Raw genomic sequence first — 14,911 nt, 5'->3', positions numbered from 1 at the left:
ATGTTATATTATTCTGTAATTATGTAATATTATAATATATTAAGTACACATTATATTATTTAAAACGCGTGTCACACGGTGTTCAATTCAAATAATCGGGGTAATTTTTGATGTTGAATTATAGGTATATTGTATTAATATTTAAAATACAGGGTGCGCGTGTCATATGCATTGTTATTATTATTATTATTATTATTATTATCATCATGATTATAATTAAACATATATTATTATAATATAGTTCGAGTGACGGTATAAAAATAAAATATTATAGAAAGGGTTTGCCGAAATGAATAAATATAATATATAATATAGGTACCTAATATTATAATGTATTAATAATCGTATTCTATAGTAATCTAGTTAAATATAAATCCTCGATACGAAATCAATTAGAAATATTTTATTTTCATCGGTATATAACAAAAAACTCTAAAAATTGCTAGTAAATACCTAATAGCCTTGACCAGCAGAAATTCACGGTTCTTCTTATCTAAATGTTAAGCTTTGCAGATGCTTAATTTGCAGTCTTCTGCAAAAAAAACTATGTCGCCTAAGAAAATAGGTCATACAAAATATATTGTAATGTTGTATTTAAGTTGAATATAAAATATGGCTATCTACAATCTACTAGATATAATAATAATTATAAAACACACGTTATCCCCTGCAACAGCACGTATTCTTCAAACCTTACTGACTGCAGTGTTTTTCACAAGACCTATTTTACCATGCACACTGTTTATAAATGATTTTCCGAAATTAGTGCTAAACAGTTGGGTGAATATGGTATAAAATTAAAATAGTCCTTTCGGCAAACCCTACAATCACGCGTCGGTTAATTTATACAACTTTTGTTCCTCATACATAGTTTTAATTCACTTTTATACTAATAATATTATTATATTATATTTTTAAATTATTTAATATCGTAATCAAAATATATTGTACTGGACCAGTTATGTTATAAAAAATTTACACTAGTTATATTATATACGATTTGTATTTATATATAAGTGCATTGTTCTGTGTTTAAAGTTGCGAACTATTATTTTAGCAGCTCTATAAATATACTAAATGTATTAAGTATTTATCTGTGTGTATTGTTTGTTCAAAGTTCAAATATTAAGTGCAAGTAATAGATACCTGAATATTGGTATATCTCCGTAGTACAATTAATGGACAAATGGTACTAACGCATATTAAATATATTCTAGGAAAGTGGAGCATAAATGCATACCTAATCCATGAGGGGATTACTACAAAAAAAAATTTTAATGAGATTAATTATGATTTCAGCCAACGACAAAAATTACACCAGTGTTCTAAAAGTTTATGTTAGCGTACATGAAACCTAAAAGTAAACGCGACTACAAAGTAACTGCTGCAACCGATGAGAATAAACTGCACCACCCATCCTGATACTATAACTATAAGTATAGTTCAGTCGGGATATCATGTTTACTAGCAAGGCCGTAATTGGAAATTAATTTAGGGAGGGGTTTTAAGCTAAAAACTTATGTCATAATTTTATTATAATATTGTATAGGAAATTTAATATAGCATATATAACCACATAATATAATGCGAAAGAATGTCGGGGGGGGGGAGAATCTCCAAATCCCCCCAAGGTACGGCCTTGTATACAAGTTAAATACAAGTTAAGGATGCAGATAAGGACACGTTATCCTACGTCAGCACAGCTTGAACAACTATCATCAGGTCGTAAGTCCGGTCAATATACGTACGAGGAATACCTGCAGTAGGAATGAAAGTTTGTAGATTCGATAATCTTCGTACATATTATGTCACTGATTAGCCAACGACTTAGCGAATTTGGCAATACGGTGAGTCCGTTCAATGGGTTAAACGTATAAGAAAGATAATGAATGACTGAATCGTAATGGAAGACGAACGAGTATAATATACACCATAATTATCACCTGTAGTCGTATGGTTGATTGGGCTGCTCTTAAGAGAATTACGAGTATTATTCAAAAGATGTATTTTTTCCTAGAATCATTGTTGATAGTCTACGGTAAACAAACAAACCTAACAGTGTACAGCTACAAAGGGGCCACGAAAATCTTATAACATCGTCTTCTATGCAACATTAATGTGTTGGCTTTGATGAAAACCTTTTTATTGTAACGTTAGGTCGTAACAATCTAAACTAATAACTCAATTGAAAAATATCTACAACTATAAAATGTAACCTCAATAGGTTATTATAAGTGCAGTAGCAGTATTTAGTTTATATTGATGAGACAATAACTAACATGTGAGTAGAATATTCAAATTATTTGATAAATAATTAATATGATAAAGTGAAGAATTTATAATAACAACCAAATGGCAATTAGATTTTTTAATTAAGTAATAAGTATAGACATATTGTACAAATATATATCTAATAACAGCGTGTGCATGATTAAAAAAAAATAATAATAATAATTAAAAATCACAATCCATTGGGAGGGGGGAATACAAATTGATAACATTTATTACAGTAAATAATAATCGATAATGATAAAAAAAAAAAAAATTGTATTGATAAAGATTTTGAAGCTGAACTAAAAATGCCATCATTCCAATGCAATCTTGTATGACATGGCCAATGATACAGAAGCAGCTAATAAAGACGATCTTTGGCTTACCCCTGTCATTACTTCTTGCCACTCAGACGGGTGTACCTAAAAAATATATATTAAAAAAATGTAAAAACACAGATTTTGCAGTAGTTCTTATTTAGTTGGGGTTGTCTTACTTTTAAGTTGCTAGCCATGAAATGTGCAACCGGTATACTGAATCCAGTTGAGATGTATTCATAGTCTTTGGGCGTATCGTCACTAATCAAACCAACAATTGTAGCAGGTACAGGGACACTTTGAGTGTACACTTCTAAATCTATGTTTCGTTCCATGTCATTAAGTTTCAAAAGACCAAATTCATACCATCTAATAAAAATAATAATAACTTGATAATTTGATTTGACTAAAATCAAAAATATAATGTTTGGACATTTGAAGAAAGTTTTGAAACATTTCTTGTTAAACATATTTATGAACAAAATCTAACTTACTTGGATTCTATTGGTTCTACAATAAATCTTTCAAAGGCGACGACAGGACCCTTAACCACATGTAATCTAACAGAATCGATGCAATATTTTGTGGCTTTGGATGCGGCAGAAAATCCAACCAGCTGAGCAGCAAACGGTTGATCTGGTGCTTCAAGTCCTCTAAAATAAACACAATATTACATCTTGCTATTCTTGTAAAGTATGCAATAAATATATAATTAAGGTCATGTAAAAGAGTTAGCTACCTAACAACTCCTTTTCCAAAAACTTTTTGAAAGCCCTCTCTTACTGCACTAACAACAATTTCTTTTTCGGAAGCAACGACTACATCGGTGTTATCAAAAGTATTGGCTAAGATACAAACAGTAATTATATAACATTATTCTATAAACAAGTGTATATTATGGACTGTTTATTTGCTTACGATTCAATGTATCTTTCATTTGTGGGTCCAATGTTGTGAGTACAGCATCTACAGAATTCTTTGCTTTTTCAGCGACCATGGAAAAAATACTAGAACTACTGCCCTTCATCCAGTTAAACAAATCAGCTTTGCCTGATGACTGTTCACCTTTAACTGCTTTATCGGCTGCTGCTTCATTAGAGGGACTTGTGGGCAATTCCACATTTTCTTCATTTTTACTAGTTATCACGGGCCTGTGAACAAATGAATATAAACTTATTATGAAAGTCATTATGTCATGGTTATCCAGATCGACATACGAAAACATTGGAGTGTGAAAATTTTGACTAGTCATGTCTGTTGCATTCAACACTGGATTAGGTTGTCCTGCTCTTGGCTCTATTGAAAAAATCAAAGTAATTATTCCTCGAATTGACCAAAATAACTATGATGAAGAGAGAGAGAGAATTTGAGACTAAAGATTATGAACAGTTACCATTCAGAGCATCGGTGACAAAACTCGGCAATTGCGTTGGAGGCGGTAGCTTTGACAGGAGCTGATCGGCTTTTGACATTTTCCTCGTAGGACCAGTGAGGACAGAAAAATAAAAATGAATTAAACACAGAACAGAGATGGATTTAAAATAAAATATACATGCAAGGAGTCTGGGGATAGATGGAACGATTTAGTTTTCTATTAATAATAGAGATATTTCAGGCTCGTTCGAAACGTCAAAGCCCACGAATCACAAATCAAGTACTGTTACAACGAGATGACGTCGTTTAATAATGACAATATACGAGATTATCAATAATTATAGTATTGATCACGATCGTCATCGCGGAGACACTTACTGGTCGTCGATCCGTCCATGTTGGCGAATGCGGCCCCAAAAACGTTTATCGGTCGGACAGCGATTACAACGTAGTTGTGCCGGAGATGACGACAATAATATTATTGTTTATCGTAACTATATTATCTACGCCGTCCGCCACGACTATACAACTGTCATTGGGTTCAACGGCACAGCGACGCTGCACACGTTCACAGCGCCACTTAGGTAGTCGAGTACGCCGCTCATCAGTGTTCACTCACTGCGCCTGCAACACCGCACCGACGGTCGGAATCGATGTAGTTAATATTAAAAAATTGTAATATCAATTGACAATATTATAATAATTATCTGTCACAATATTCGACACATTCACAAATCCCAATCACAATAATTGCCATAGATAACAATAGTAATTATTATTATAGTATTTGGTATTATCACAGAATAAATTAAATTGCTATAATAGTATATTATATTTTCATTTATGCTGTGGTATTATTATCTCATCTTAAAAAACAATAACAATGACGTTATCGCTTATCATTGCTCGATGTAAATAACAATAAAAACTTAATACGTACAGTATTTAATTATTATTCCACAAATCCACATTTTTGCCTCCCTCTAACAAATATTTAACGTAACTTTGTATCATGTTTTTGCTTAGTAACCCCATTGAATATGTAATTAAACATCTAACCTACTTATTATATTGTATAATCAATGGTAAAAACCTATGTTGCAGTGTTAGCAACAATTTAACATTAGAACGAATTGACCTTATAATTAGTTGAATATGTGCCTTCTGCAGTTATATCTTTGCAATAAATAATACATTTAAAGACTATTGGTATAAGTAGGATAGGTACCAATATTGAGGTACACTTCCAATTAATGGTTGACCCAGGTCAAAAATAGTGGGCGAAATTTAAATTTCCCTTTAGCTGCTATACTAATGGTTTAAATATGCATGTATTGTGTATGATCGTTGCTTTTTAAGTATATAAAATTGAGTTTCATATACATTATTGATAGTTATCAATACAATATAACGGACGTTTCTAAAAAAACATAAAATATTAAGATAAAATCCATTAATTTATCAAGTCTAAGTGTGATTAGACAAGAATAAGCACCACTATTTATAACTAAAGGAAAAAAAATGCTAATTTTGACAAAGTTAATAGCAGCAATTTGACAAAACAAACACACAAGTTATAAATTCTCACTATATAGGTAGCTTCATTTTGAATTTAACGGATTTAAGAGGATGTCAGCACAAATTAAAACCATACAAAAACATGTCAATTTTGTTCCAATAATATGGCTTACTCAATGGTTTTGGAGCAAAATACCTTTAATTGTAGTTTAGATATTTTAGGATAGGTTAAGGAAAGAAATAATGATTAAAGATACCATTATTAGATCTGTAAAATGTTATGTATAATTCAATGGTATTTGAAGTACAAATTTAAACTTAAGAGAATAAATATGCAACAAATAGTCCAAATGTGTATTTCTTTAGATAATGTATTGTAAAACACAAGATTTCTTATTTTTAACAAAAATTCTATTGACCAATAAAATGCAATGTTTTATGAAATATGAATGAACAGAAAATTAGCAGTAGTAAGCACAACATATTTATTATGATGATCTTTAAAAGTCCCATTTTTTTTTAAGTATTAATATTGGCTTGCAATAAGTATTTTTTTTTTATAAAATAAGAATTTATAAGTTGAATAAGGCCAATATAATATAGAGGACACACATCAAAGATATGATTTTAGTAGTTGTCAATTTTTAAATTTGATAGTTTACCAAAAACAAAATTTCCATAAAAATGTTGTACATTACTACTAACATTGAAACCGCACAATATTTCAGTTGAGTTCAATTCATTATTTGTAATATTTTTTTTTTTACATTATTTAAATTTTCCCATTTTTTTGTTGATTTTTTTTCAATTAAATTTTTTTTATGCGCTCAATTTTTTACTCATACAGTTTTTAATTTTTCCACTGTATAAAAAAATTAGTTATTAATGAAAAAGAAATTTTTTAACGAATATTTGTATAAAATGTGATAATGATGAAAATGTCATGGGCGCAACTATTCTTTCTTCACTTGGGTCTGTTGTGCTTGGTGGGCTTGAAGTACAGCAACAGCCTCTTCTACTTTGTTTTTCAAAGATTCGTGATGTTCCAACATATGAAGCAAATCTGAATTGTCGATTTCCAACAACATACCAGTGATCTTACCAGTTAGGTCTGGGTACATTCGCTATAATAAAATATTGAATAGTTAAAAACAAGTAATTTAACATATCATGACAAGTATAATTTAAAATTTTACTTGAATAAGAGGGAAAAGCCTCTCTCCCAACATCTGTTTTTGATCTTCTGGCTTAGCAGTAGCCAACATAGTTGCAGTAAGTGGTTCTTGTCCATGTACATGTACAGCTGCTTGAACTGGTGCAGGGGGTTGACCTGGTTGTGCTTGTCCCATACCTTGAGCTTGACCAGGAGGATTACGCATATTAGCTGTATATTTATATCCAGAACCTGTACCACGTGCTCCAGGAACGCGTACACCTCCAGCAGCAACGGCACCAGGCATTTGTTGTTGGGCTGTGCTAATAGGTCTAGCATTTCTATCCACCATAGTGTTTCTAGCCAATGCAGCTTGTTGACCTGCAGGTACAGGAGCACGAGCTCCAATGTTTCGGTACTGTGTGGCCATATTTGGATAACCTAAAAAATAATTGATCAATTATAAAAACAAACGTATACATATATATTTATTCAGGTAATAATGGTCAGACTATCAAGAATATAGTTAAATAAAAAATTATATAAATTATATGAAAAAGTACCTGCAGCAGCAGCTTGTGGTGCTCCAGCCCTAACTTGTGGTTGGGAAGCCCATCTTGGTTGTGGACGAATTTGAGTCATTTGAGTAGGTCCATAGAAACGCTGTGGCTGAGGAATAGTAGGTACGAAGTAACCACTTGAAGCACCAGGTTGGTATATCTATAATTAAAAAATGTTATATTTTATATTATGTACTTAATGACTTAACAAGCTAAGGTTATTAGCCAACATTATTACAATAAACTTTATTATCTTATGTATTCAGAATTAAAAATAAGAACCATCTTCAACTTACCGGACCAATAGATTGCATTCTCATATTAGTGTTGCGCTGTAAATATTGAGAGTCCAAATGAGCTTTACGATCTTCCTTGCGTTGAGCTAATGCAACATATAATGGTTTAGTACCAACAATACGACCATTCATATCAGTTACTGCTTTGGTAGCTTCTTCTGGAGATGAAAAACATACAAAACCAAAGCCTTTACTACGGCCATCATCCATCATCACCTAAAACATTATAATTTTATAATAATTTAATATAATTAATAATTTCCAGGTATTCCTGCTTTAGAAACAGCCATATGTCACACTAGAAAATTATTTTATTTTTAACTATTTAAATATTTACCTTAGCACTTGTAATAGTTCCAAAGACACTAAATTCTTTGCGTAAACGTTCATCATCAATTGTATCATCCAAATTTTTCACATAAAGATTAACTCCTTGGTATCTATTCATACGTTCAATCTTATATTGTTCAAACTTGCGTTTTAATTCTTGTTGGCGTTCAGCTTTCTTTTGAGCACGGCCTACATAATATGTCTAACATAGCGTTGTATTAATAACACACCAATATTCATTTTCTGAAATATTATATACTAACCTTTCCTTCTGGGCTTTCTTTGCCATGTAATTCAGTTACAGCTTTTTCAGCTTCTTCTGGATCTTCAAATGCCACAAATCCAAAACCTCTAGAACTTCCATCTTCCCTGAACATGACCTAAAAATGTATTATAAATTAATAAATAACTATATTATAAAATAAAAAAAATAAAAGCTATGTATAATAAAACCTTGAAGCTAGTAATTGATCCATATTTTTCAAACATCTCAAACAATTCTTTGTCATTGACATTTTCATCTATATTCTTAATGTAAACATTTGTGTAAAGTTTAGCTTTTTGACCCAACTCCTTTTCACGGTCTTTTCTGCCAACAAATCGGCCAACAAATACTTTTTTTCCATTGAGCAACATGCCATTAACTTTTTCAATAGACTGAGTGGCAGATTGTTCCATTTCAAAATGAACAAAACCATAGCCTTTTGATTGACCAGTCTCATCTTGAGCAACCTATATAAGTTTAAAACAAATAAAATAATAAATTATTTAATTGCTTTTATTTTTTTAATTTAATTAGCATACAAATTAATATTAAATCAATACTTCATATGAATAACTTTATATTATATTACTAGGTATTTCATAATAATTTAAATTTATTGAATTTAAAAATATAAAATACCAGCTCTTAACTAATCTAACTGATCCAAGGTCATTTTATCAATAATACTTTTACATTGATTCAGAATAAAAACCTTAGCCTAGTAATTTTAATTAATTCATACATATTATAAAAACAATCACTTACCTTACAACTCAATATATTTCCGAAGGCAGAAAATGTGTCATACATGGCTTTATTATCAATACTTCTATCCAGATTTTTGATAAACACATTGCCTACACCAGATTTCCTAAGAGAAGGATCTCTTTGAGACCACATAATTCTCATTGGGCGTCCTTTAAGAATATCAAAATTCATGGTGTCTAAAGCACGTTCAGCTACAAGAAAAAAATGTTACAACATAAATTAGTATTTGAATAATTAGTCCTTAAATAATTAATCAGAACCATAACAACATTGTACATAAGTAAAAATATATTATATAAATACAATTTTCTTTTTGCAGGAGGAAAGTAGAAAAGACTTAGCTTAACTCTACCAAAAGAATGAGATTACTATACATTTATGACAAGAATTGACAAGTTAGGGGATTTAGATAGCTGTATAGAAGGTTTATATATTAAGTAAATGGATACATTAATGATAGCAACACTAATTTCTATAGGTCTTTTTGCAGTTTCTACTCCGAAAACTTATAAACTGAATAAGTTCTAATAAATAGAAATACAGCCAATTGAACACTGCATGAAAACATATTTATTCATAATAATCAATATGATATTAATCAATGACCAACAAACTTACAAAATGATGGTAAACACATAAGTAACTGAACTTAAAAGACATTAATTGGTATTAGAACCTGATCAGTAAACTTTTTAAATAATTATATTAAGTAAATGTTCCAAAATATCATATGAGTTCACAGCAAATATATTCAGACATATGCTTGTCTCTTTAAAATCATCTTAAAATTGGATTTCCTAAACAATTAAATAAATATAGATAGATCTAACTATAATTAATACCTATTATTATTAAATATAATGCCATTTTAAAATGTTTTAGTCATGGCTATTTTATTATTAATACATCAGATATAAGTTCGCAGCAAATTCATTCAGATATATGCTTGTCTCTCTTTAAAATCATCAAAATTAATCCATTTACTTGAATCAAAATTCAAATTCTTAGTAGATAAGTAAAATTGAGTTTCCTAAATAATTTTGAAATTTTTTAGTCTCACCTATTTTATTATTAATACATCAGATATAAGTTCGCAGCAAATTCATTCAGATATATGCTTGTCTCTCTTTAAAATCATCATCAAAATTAATCCATTTACTTGAATCAAAATTCAAATTCTTAGTGGATAAGTAAAATTGAGTTTCCTAAATAATTTTGAAATTTTTTAGTCTTACCTATTTTATTATTAATATATCAGATTTAAGTTCACAGCAAATTTGTTCAGACATATGCTTGTCTCGTTAATATCATCATTAAATTTAATCCATTTAGGTACCTACTTAAATTAAAAGTTCAAATTCTCAGTGTACCTATAAGTAAAATTGAGTTTCCTAAATAATTTTGAAATTTTTTAGTCTTACCTATTTTATTATTAATACATCAGATATAAGTTAGCAGCAAATTCATTCAGATATATGCTTGTCTCTCTTTAAAATCATCATCAAAATTAATCCATTTACTTGAATCAAAATTCAAATTCTTAGTGGATAAGTAAAATTGAGTTTCCTAAATAATTTTGAAATTTTTTAGTCTTACCTATTTTATTATTAATACATCAGATATAAGTTCGCAGCAAATTCATTCAGATATATGCTTGTCTCTCTTTAAAATCATCAAAATTAATCCATTTACTTGAATCAAAATTCAAATTCTTAGTAGATAAGTAAAATTGAGTTTCCTAAATAATTTTGAAATTTTTTAGTCTCACCTATTTTATTATTAATGTATCAGATATGAGTTCACAGCAAATTTATTCAGACATATGCTTGTCTCGTTAATATCATCATTAAATTTAATCCATTTAGGTACCTACTTAAATTAAAAGTTCAAATTCTCAGTGTACCTATAAGTAAAATTGAGTTTTCTATATAATTAAATATATAATTTAGAAATGTTTTAGTCATACCTACCTATTTTATTATTAATATATCAGAAATGAGTTAACAGCAAATTTGTTCAGACATATGCTTGTCTCGTTAATATCATCATTAATATTAATCCATATACCTACTTAAATCAAAGTTCAAATTCTTAGTGTAATACCTAAGTAAAATTTAGTTTCCTAAATAATAAAATAAGGATATAGATTATAGCTAGACCTAACTGTAAATATTATATTATGCTATTAAATATATAATTTTGAAATGTTTTAGTCATAGGTACCTATTTTATTATTAATATATCAGAAATGAGTTCACAGCAAATTTGTTCAGACATATGCTTGTCTCGTTAATATCATCATTAATATTAATCCATATACCTACTTAAATCAAAGTTCAAATTTTTAGTGTATGAGTAAAATTGAGTTTCCTGTATATTTGAATATAATATTATTTTGAAATGTTTTAGTCATAACTATTTAATTATTAATATATCAGATTTAAGTTCACAGCAAATTTATTCAGACATATGCTTGTCTCGTTAATATCATCATGAATATTAATAAAATAAATAGGTATATGTAAAATACCTCGAACTAAATCAAACTAAATAATTAACTACCTATACTGTACAGAAAGAATATGCCAATTTTGCTTATCACCACATAACATCCCGCTATAGTTGAAATGACTTCAATGGCAGGGTGTTAAGTGGGAACACACAGAACTAATTTATATTCAACCACTGTGCATACTCTTACTGGACAAAGTATACTTATTATATTTTATCAGATCTGAATGTATGCCGTAAGGCGTAAACACATTTCAACCTCGATTTCAACTTACTATTGATCATATAACTACTATTTCTATTTTGCTACCTGCTTATTACTATTCATAAATAATAAATATATATATATATATATATAATATGTATTGTTACATTGTCTATGCCATAGGAATAAACAATAAAAATAAATCTTTAATTGTATATCAAAATAAAAATACTATTAATAAGCACCTACCACTGCCTTCCTAAAAAAATTATAATAATAATTCATATATAGACCAGTGGTTCTTAACCGGTGTTCCATGGACTTAGTATAAGTGTCCTGACTAAATTAACGGTAAGTACTTATGCGTTATCGTGACTACCTTAATGTCGAACACATGGCGTGCAATGCACTTATGCACGTCTGTTTAATACATGTATAATAATACAAAACTATCCAAAGCTAATGTCAATGTATTTATTGATAATGTTGTTACTTGTAACCTACCTTAGGCGGTGTTGCATAACAAATCAAGGAATATTTTTGTTTTGAATGTCACTCGTAAGCACAGCGAGCGAGTGGAAACGCTGGTCCCTAAGCACTCATTATCCCAAATAGAATTAGAAATAGAATTCACTTGCAAAATGCAAGATTAGAGTGGGACACGGCATGCTAGGTATAACCCATAATAAGTGGTAGTCGCGATAACGCATAAGTATCAAATTAACTATTAACTAAATAAATATAACTATTGTTTTATTTTAAGGATGAGTCCTTCGAAAATCTTATAAAATTTTAAGTGTTCAGTCATTCGAAAAAGGTTATGAACCACTGATTTAAACTGTCAGATTACTTTAATATATAGATACTAGGTACCCATGTAAGATTAATTTTTATTATTTCCAGTCATCTAGATACAAATCTATATACATACTTAATACCTTAATAATTGATATGTAGGTATTAAATTTATTAATGGATATTAAATAGATTTATTATTTTTTTATCATGTTTAAAAAAACAATCATAAGTACCTACCTAATCTAATTTCTATTATTTAAATAACTATTATACAATAACACCTAGGTACTTATTAAAAATTAATAAAAAGTACCTATTACTATTGTATCAAGAGCATAATATTCAATGTATGGATATAACACACCAAAAACTGTCCATTAAACTAATTCACTAATTTATATACCTAAGCAATAATCTACCAACAGAAATTAAGATGAGACATGCGATTTCAATACAATTGCAATCGCTCACTTGAGTCCTAAAATAATGATCTTTTTGATAGAAAAATGCTCAGATAAAATGTAATAGGTTATCATTTTACATTTATCAGTAGGTATGAGTAAACCATAAATAATAAAAAAAAAATATATTTTTTTTTAAATTTATTATCTCGGAACACCTGAAAAAAAAATGAACCACACGACCACGTTAAACTTTGTGTCAGAGAATTAATCATCCGACACTCTCAGTCACAAGACATAACCACGTGACAGTGCAGGCGGTTCCGGTGGAAACCACCCCGCCATCATTGCCGTTGGCAGTCACCAGGTGAACAAACGATGATAGATGGGTGGGGGAGGGCAAAAAACATGATCAACGCATGGGCACGCGACAGCCACGTACAACACGAAAGCATTACGACTAGACTTACGAGCACCTACCCCCTCTCTGGCCCCACCAGCTATGTTGGTAGTTGAAAATCAGGTAAAAACCGTTTCAAATAATGAAGATATTTCTAACGAAAGAAAATCACACGTGGCATTGGTATGGGGTGATTTCGGTGGAATGGAGGGGAGAGAGGAATTTAGAGAAAACAAAATTTCTTGGGAATTGGAGAAATCGGTTGTGTACTAATCGCAGATAAGTACGATTATAATAATAATACACAAAAATAAAAAGCTCACCGTCCGCCATGTTTTGAAAGTTAACGTAGGCGTATCCCAGTGATCTTCTGGTGATCATGTCGCGACACACGCGGATTGACAGGACAGCACCGACCGTGCTGAATTTCTCAAACAACATAGCTTCGGTCACGTCCGAATGCAAATCTCCAACGTACAGAGAAGCCATTTCGGTGATTCGGTTGTTGCGTCAAATTAGTGTCGACAAAGTGAAAATATAAATAACGACGGCAAAACACACGCGATATACTTCTTCTTTCGGATTTTGCGCGTGTACAAAATAATTATAATTTTTTTTATGTTTTAAGTAATTTTTCGTTTTTTTTTTAGTTAATTTAGTTTATTTTATAATTTTTTTGGGGTTTTTTAATTTATTTGAATTAAAAAACTACACTATACCTCATGGGTTGTGTTTCGTAGACACGTACGACACAACCACATGTATTGAAAAGAAAAATTGGAGAAAAAAATGAACGCACTGAGCTAACTCTACGAGATGACGCGTAGGTCTGCGGTTGCTGACCCCCTCCAATCGACATGCGTCTTGTGCGCATGCGTTCCGATTGTTCAACCATCTGATGTATAACTATGACCTTGGTCGTAGTTGTCATGTGTGCCACCCCAAAAGACAAAAATTATCATCCAAAATCTGAATTCCCGCCGAAAATCCAATGAATTTTTTATTGGTTGGCATTATTCTGAAAATTTAATTTAATTTTTTTTTGTAATGTCATTGTAATGATTTATGGCAATTACTTTAAATAATATATATAATAATGTATATATATATACTTAAATTTTTTTTATTATAGGTTATTAACACAAAATAAAACAATTCGTTATTTATCCATCAGTTTTATGTGTAAAATACTATGAGTAGCTTATATTACGAATTTTAAATAGATAGGTATCATTCAATTTATTATAAAAATGAATAGTAATTACTAATTAGTACCAATAGATAATTAATACTATACTTTTTGGATATTTATTATAGTTTATTGAATTTGATAAATATTAATATATTAGAAATATTGAAGTACCTAAAGTTAATTTACTGTCCATAAACATGATTAACTGTATGGTTTTTAGGCTTTATTATTATAAATAAAATTGAGACTTGAATTAATTTAATCAATCTTAATCTCTTGGCTCTTAAAGGTTCCAAATTAGAGAAATACAGTATAAAGCTATAAGGATACAAATAACTCTCCACTAGAACTATTGATTTAAATCCTTCCCACCCAAAAAACATAAGTATGAAACAATAATTTTCACACAAAAAATGTAAATGTTTAAAGATAAATTTATATTCCTAATTCCAGTCATTACATCAAATAATAATTATTAGGCTAGTTTCAATCTATAAAATATTTTGGTTACACTAAACTAATTAACAATTAAATCCAAGTATGGAAAGATTT

The 14,911-nt window shown here is 29.7% G+C and overlaps 2 protein-coding genes, 1 long non-coding RNA gene and 1 other non-coding gene across 5 annotated transcripts; all 4 read right to left on the bottom strand.

Annotated features, from left to right (window-relative positions):
- Positions 1-2,353: 2,353 nt before the first annotated feature.
- On the bottom strand, positions 2,354-4,737 carry LOC114121636 (protein PRRC1-like). 2 transcript variants are annotated; one of them, XM_027984051.2, is made up of 8 exons: positions 4,341-4,737; positions 3,982-4,074; positions 3,806-3,884; positions 3,507-3,739; positions 3,328-3,433; positions 3,083-3,241; positions 2,768-2,957; positions 2,354-2,693 (listed from the first exon to the last, which is right to left on the bottom strand). In XM_027984051.2, exons 1-8 carry the CDS (start codon positions 4,357-4,359, stop codon positions 2,586-2,588), a joined length of 987 nt encoding a protein of 328 aa, XP_027839852.2. In that variant the 5' UTR covers positions 4,360-4,737; the 3' UTR covers positions 2,354-2,585. The 2 variants fall into 2 exon arrangements, with proteins under 2 accessions (XP_027839852.2, XP_050054487.1); XM_050198530.1 differs by having other exon boundaries at positions 3,982-4,064.
- Positions 4,738-5,739: 1,002 nt separating this feature from the next.
- On the bottom strand, positions 5,740-13,966 carry LOC114121635 (polyadenylate-binding protein 4-like). Its single transcript, XM_027984050.2, has 9 exons — positions 13,491-13,966; positions 8,850-9,043; positions 8,273-8,551; positions 8,083-8,199; positions 7,827-8,021; positions 7,490-7,705; positions 7,197-7,353; positions 6,677-7,074; positions 5,740-6,604 (listed from the first exon to the last, which is right to left on the bottom strand). Exons 1-9 carry the CDS (start codon positions 13,654-13,656, stop codon positions 6,434-6,436), a joined length of 1,893 nt encoding a protein of 630 aa, XP_027839851.1. The 5' UTR covers positions 13,657-13,966; the 3' UTR covers positions 5,740-6,433.
- LOC126549413 (uncharacterized) lies at positions 9,050-13,484 on the bottom strand. The gene is made up of 3 exons (XR_007603527.1): positions 10,621-13,484; positions 10,274-10,448; positions 9,050-10,087 (listed from the first exon to the last, which is right to left on the bottom strand). It is a non-coding gene; the product is annotated as an uncharacterized LOC126549413 (long non-coding RNA).
- On the bottom strand, positions 10,838-10,906 carry LOC114121647 (small nucleolar RNA SNORD27). The gene has a single exon (XR_003592208.1). It is a non-coding gene; the product is annotated as a small nucleolar RNA SNORD27 (small nucleolar RNA).
- Positions 13,967-14,911: the final 945 nt, after the last annotated feature.

Source organism: Aphis gossypii, chromosome 1 (assembly GCF_020184175.1).
Source record: "Aphis gossypii isolate Hap1 chromosome 1, ASM2018417v2, whole genome shotgun sequence".
NCBI classification, from domain to species: domain Eukaryota; kingdom Metazoa; phylum Arthropoda; class Insecta; order Hemiptera; family Aphididae; genus Aphis; species Aphis gossypii.
Note: the sequence above shows the minus strand (reverse complement) of the source record. Positions and strands in the feature narration are given on the sequence as shown.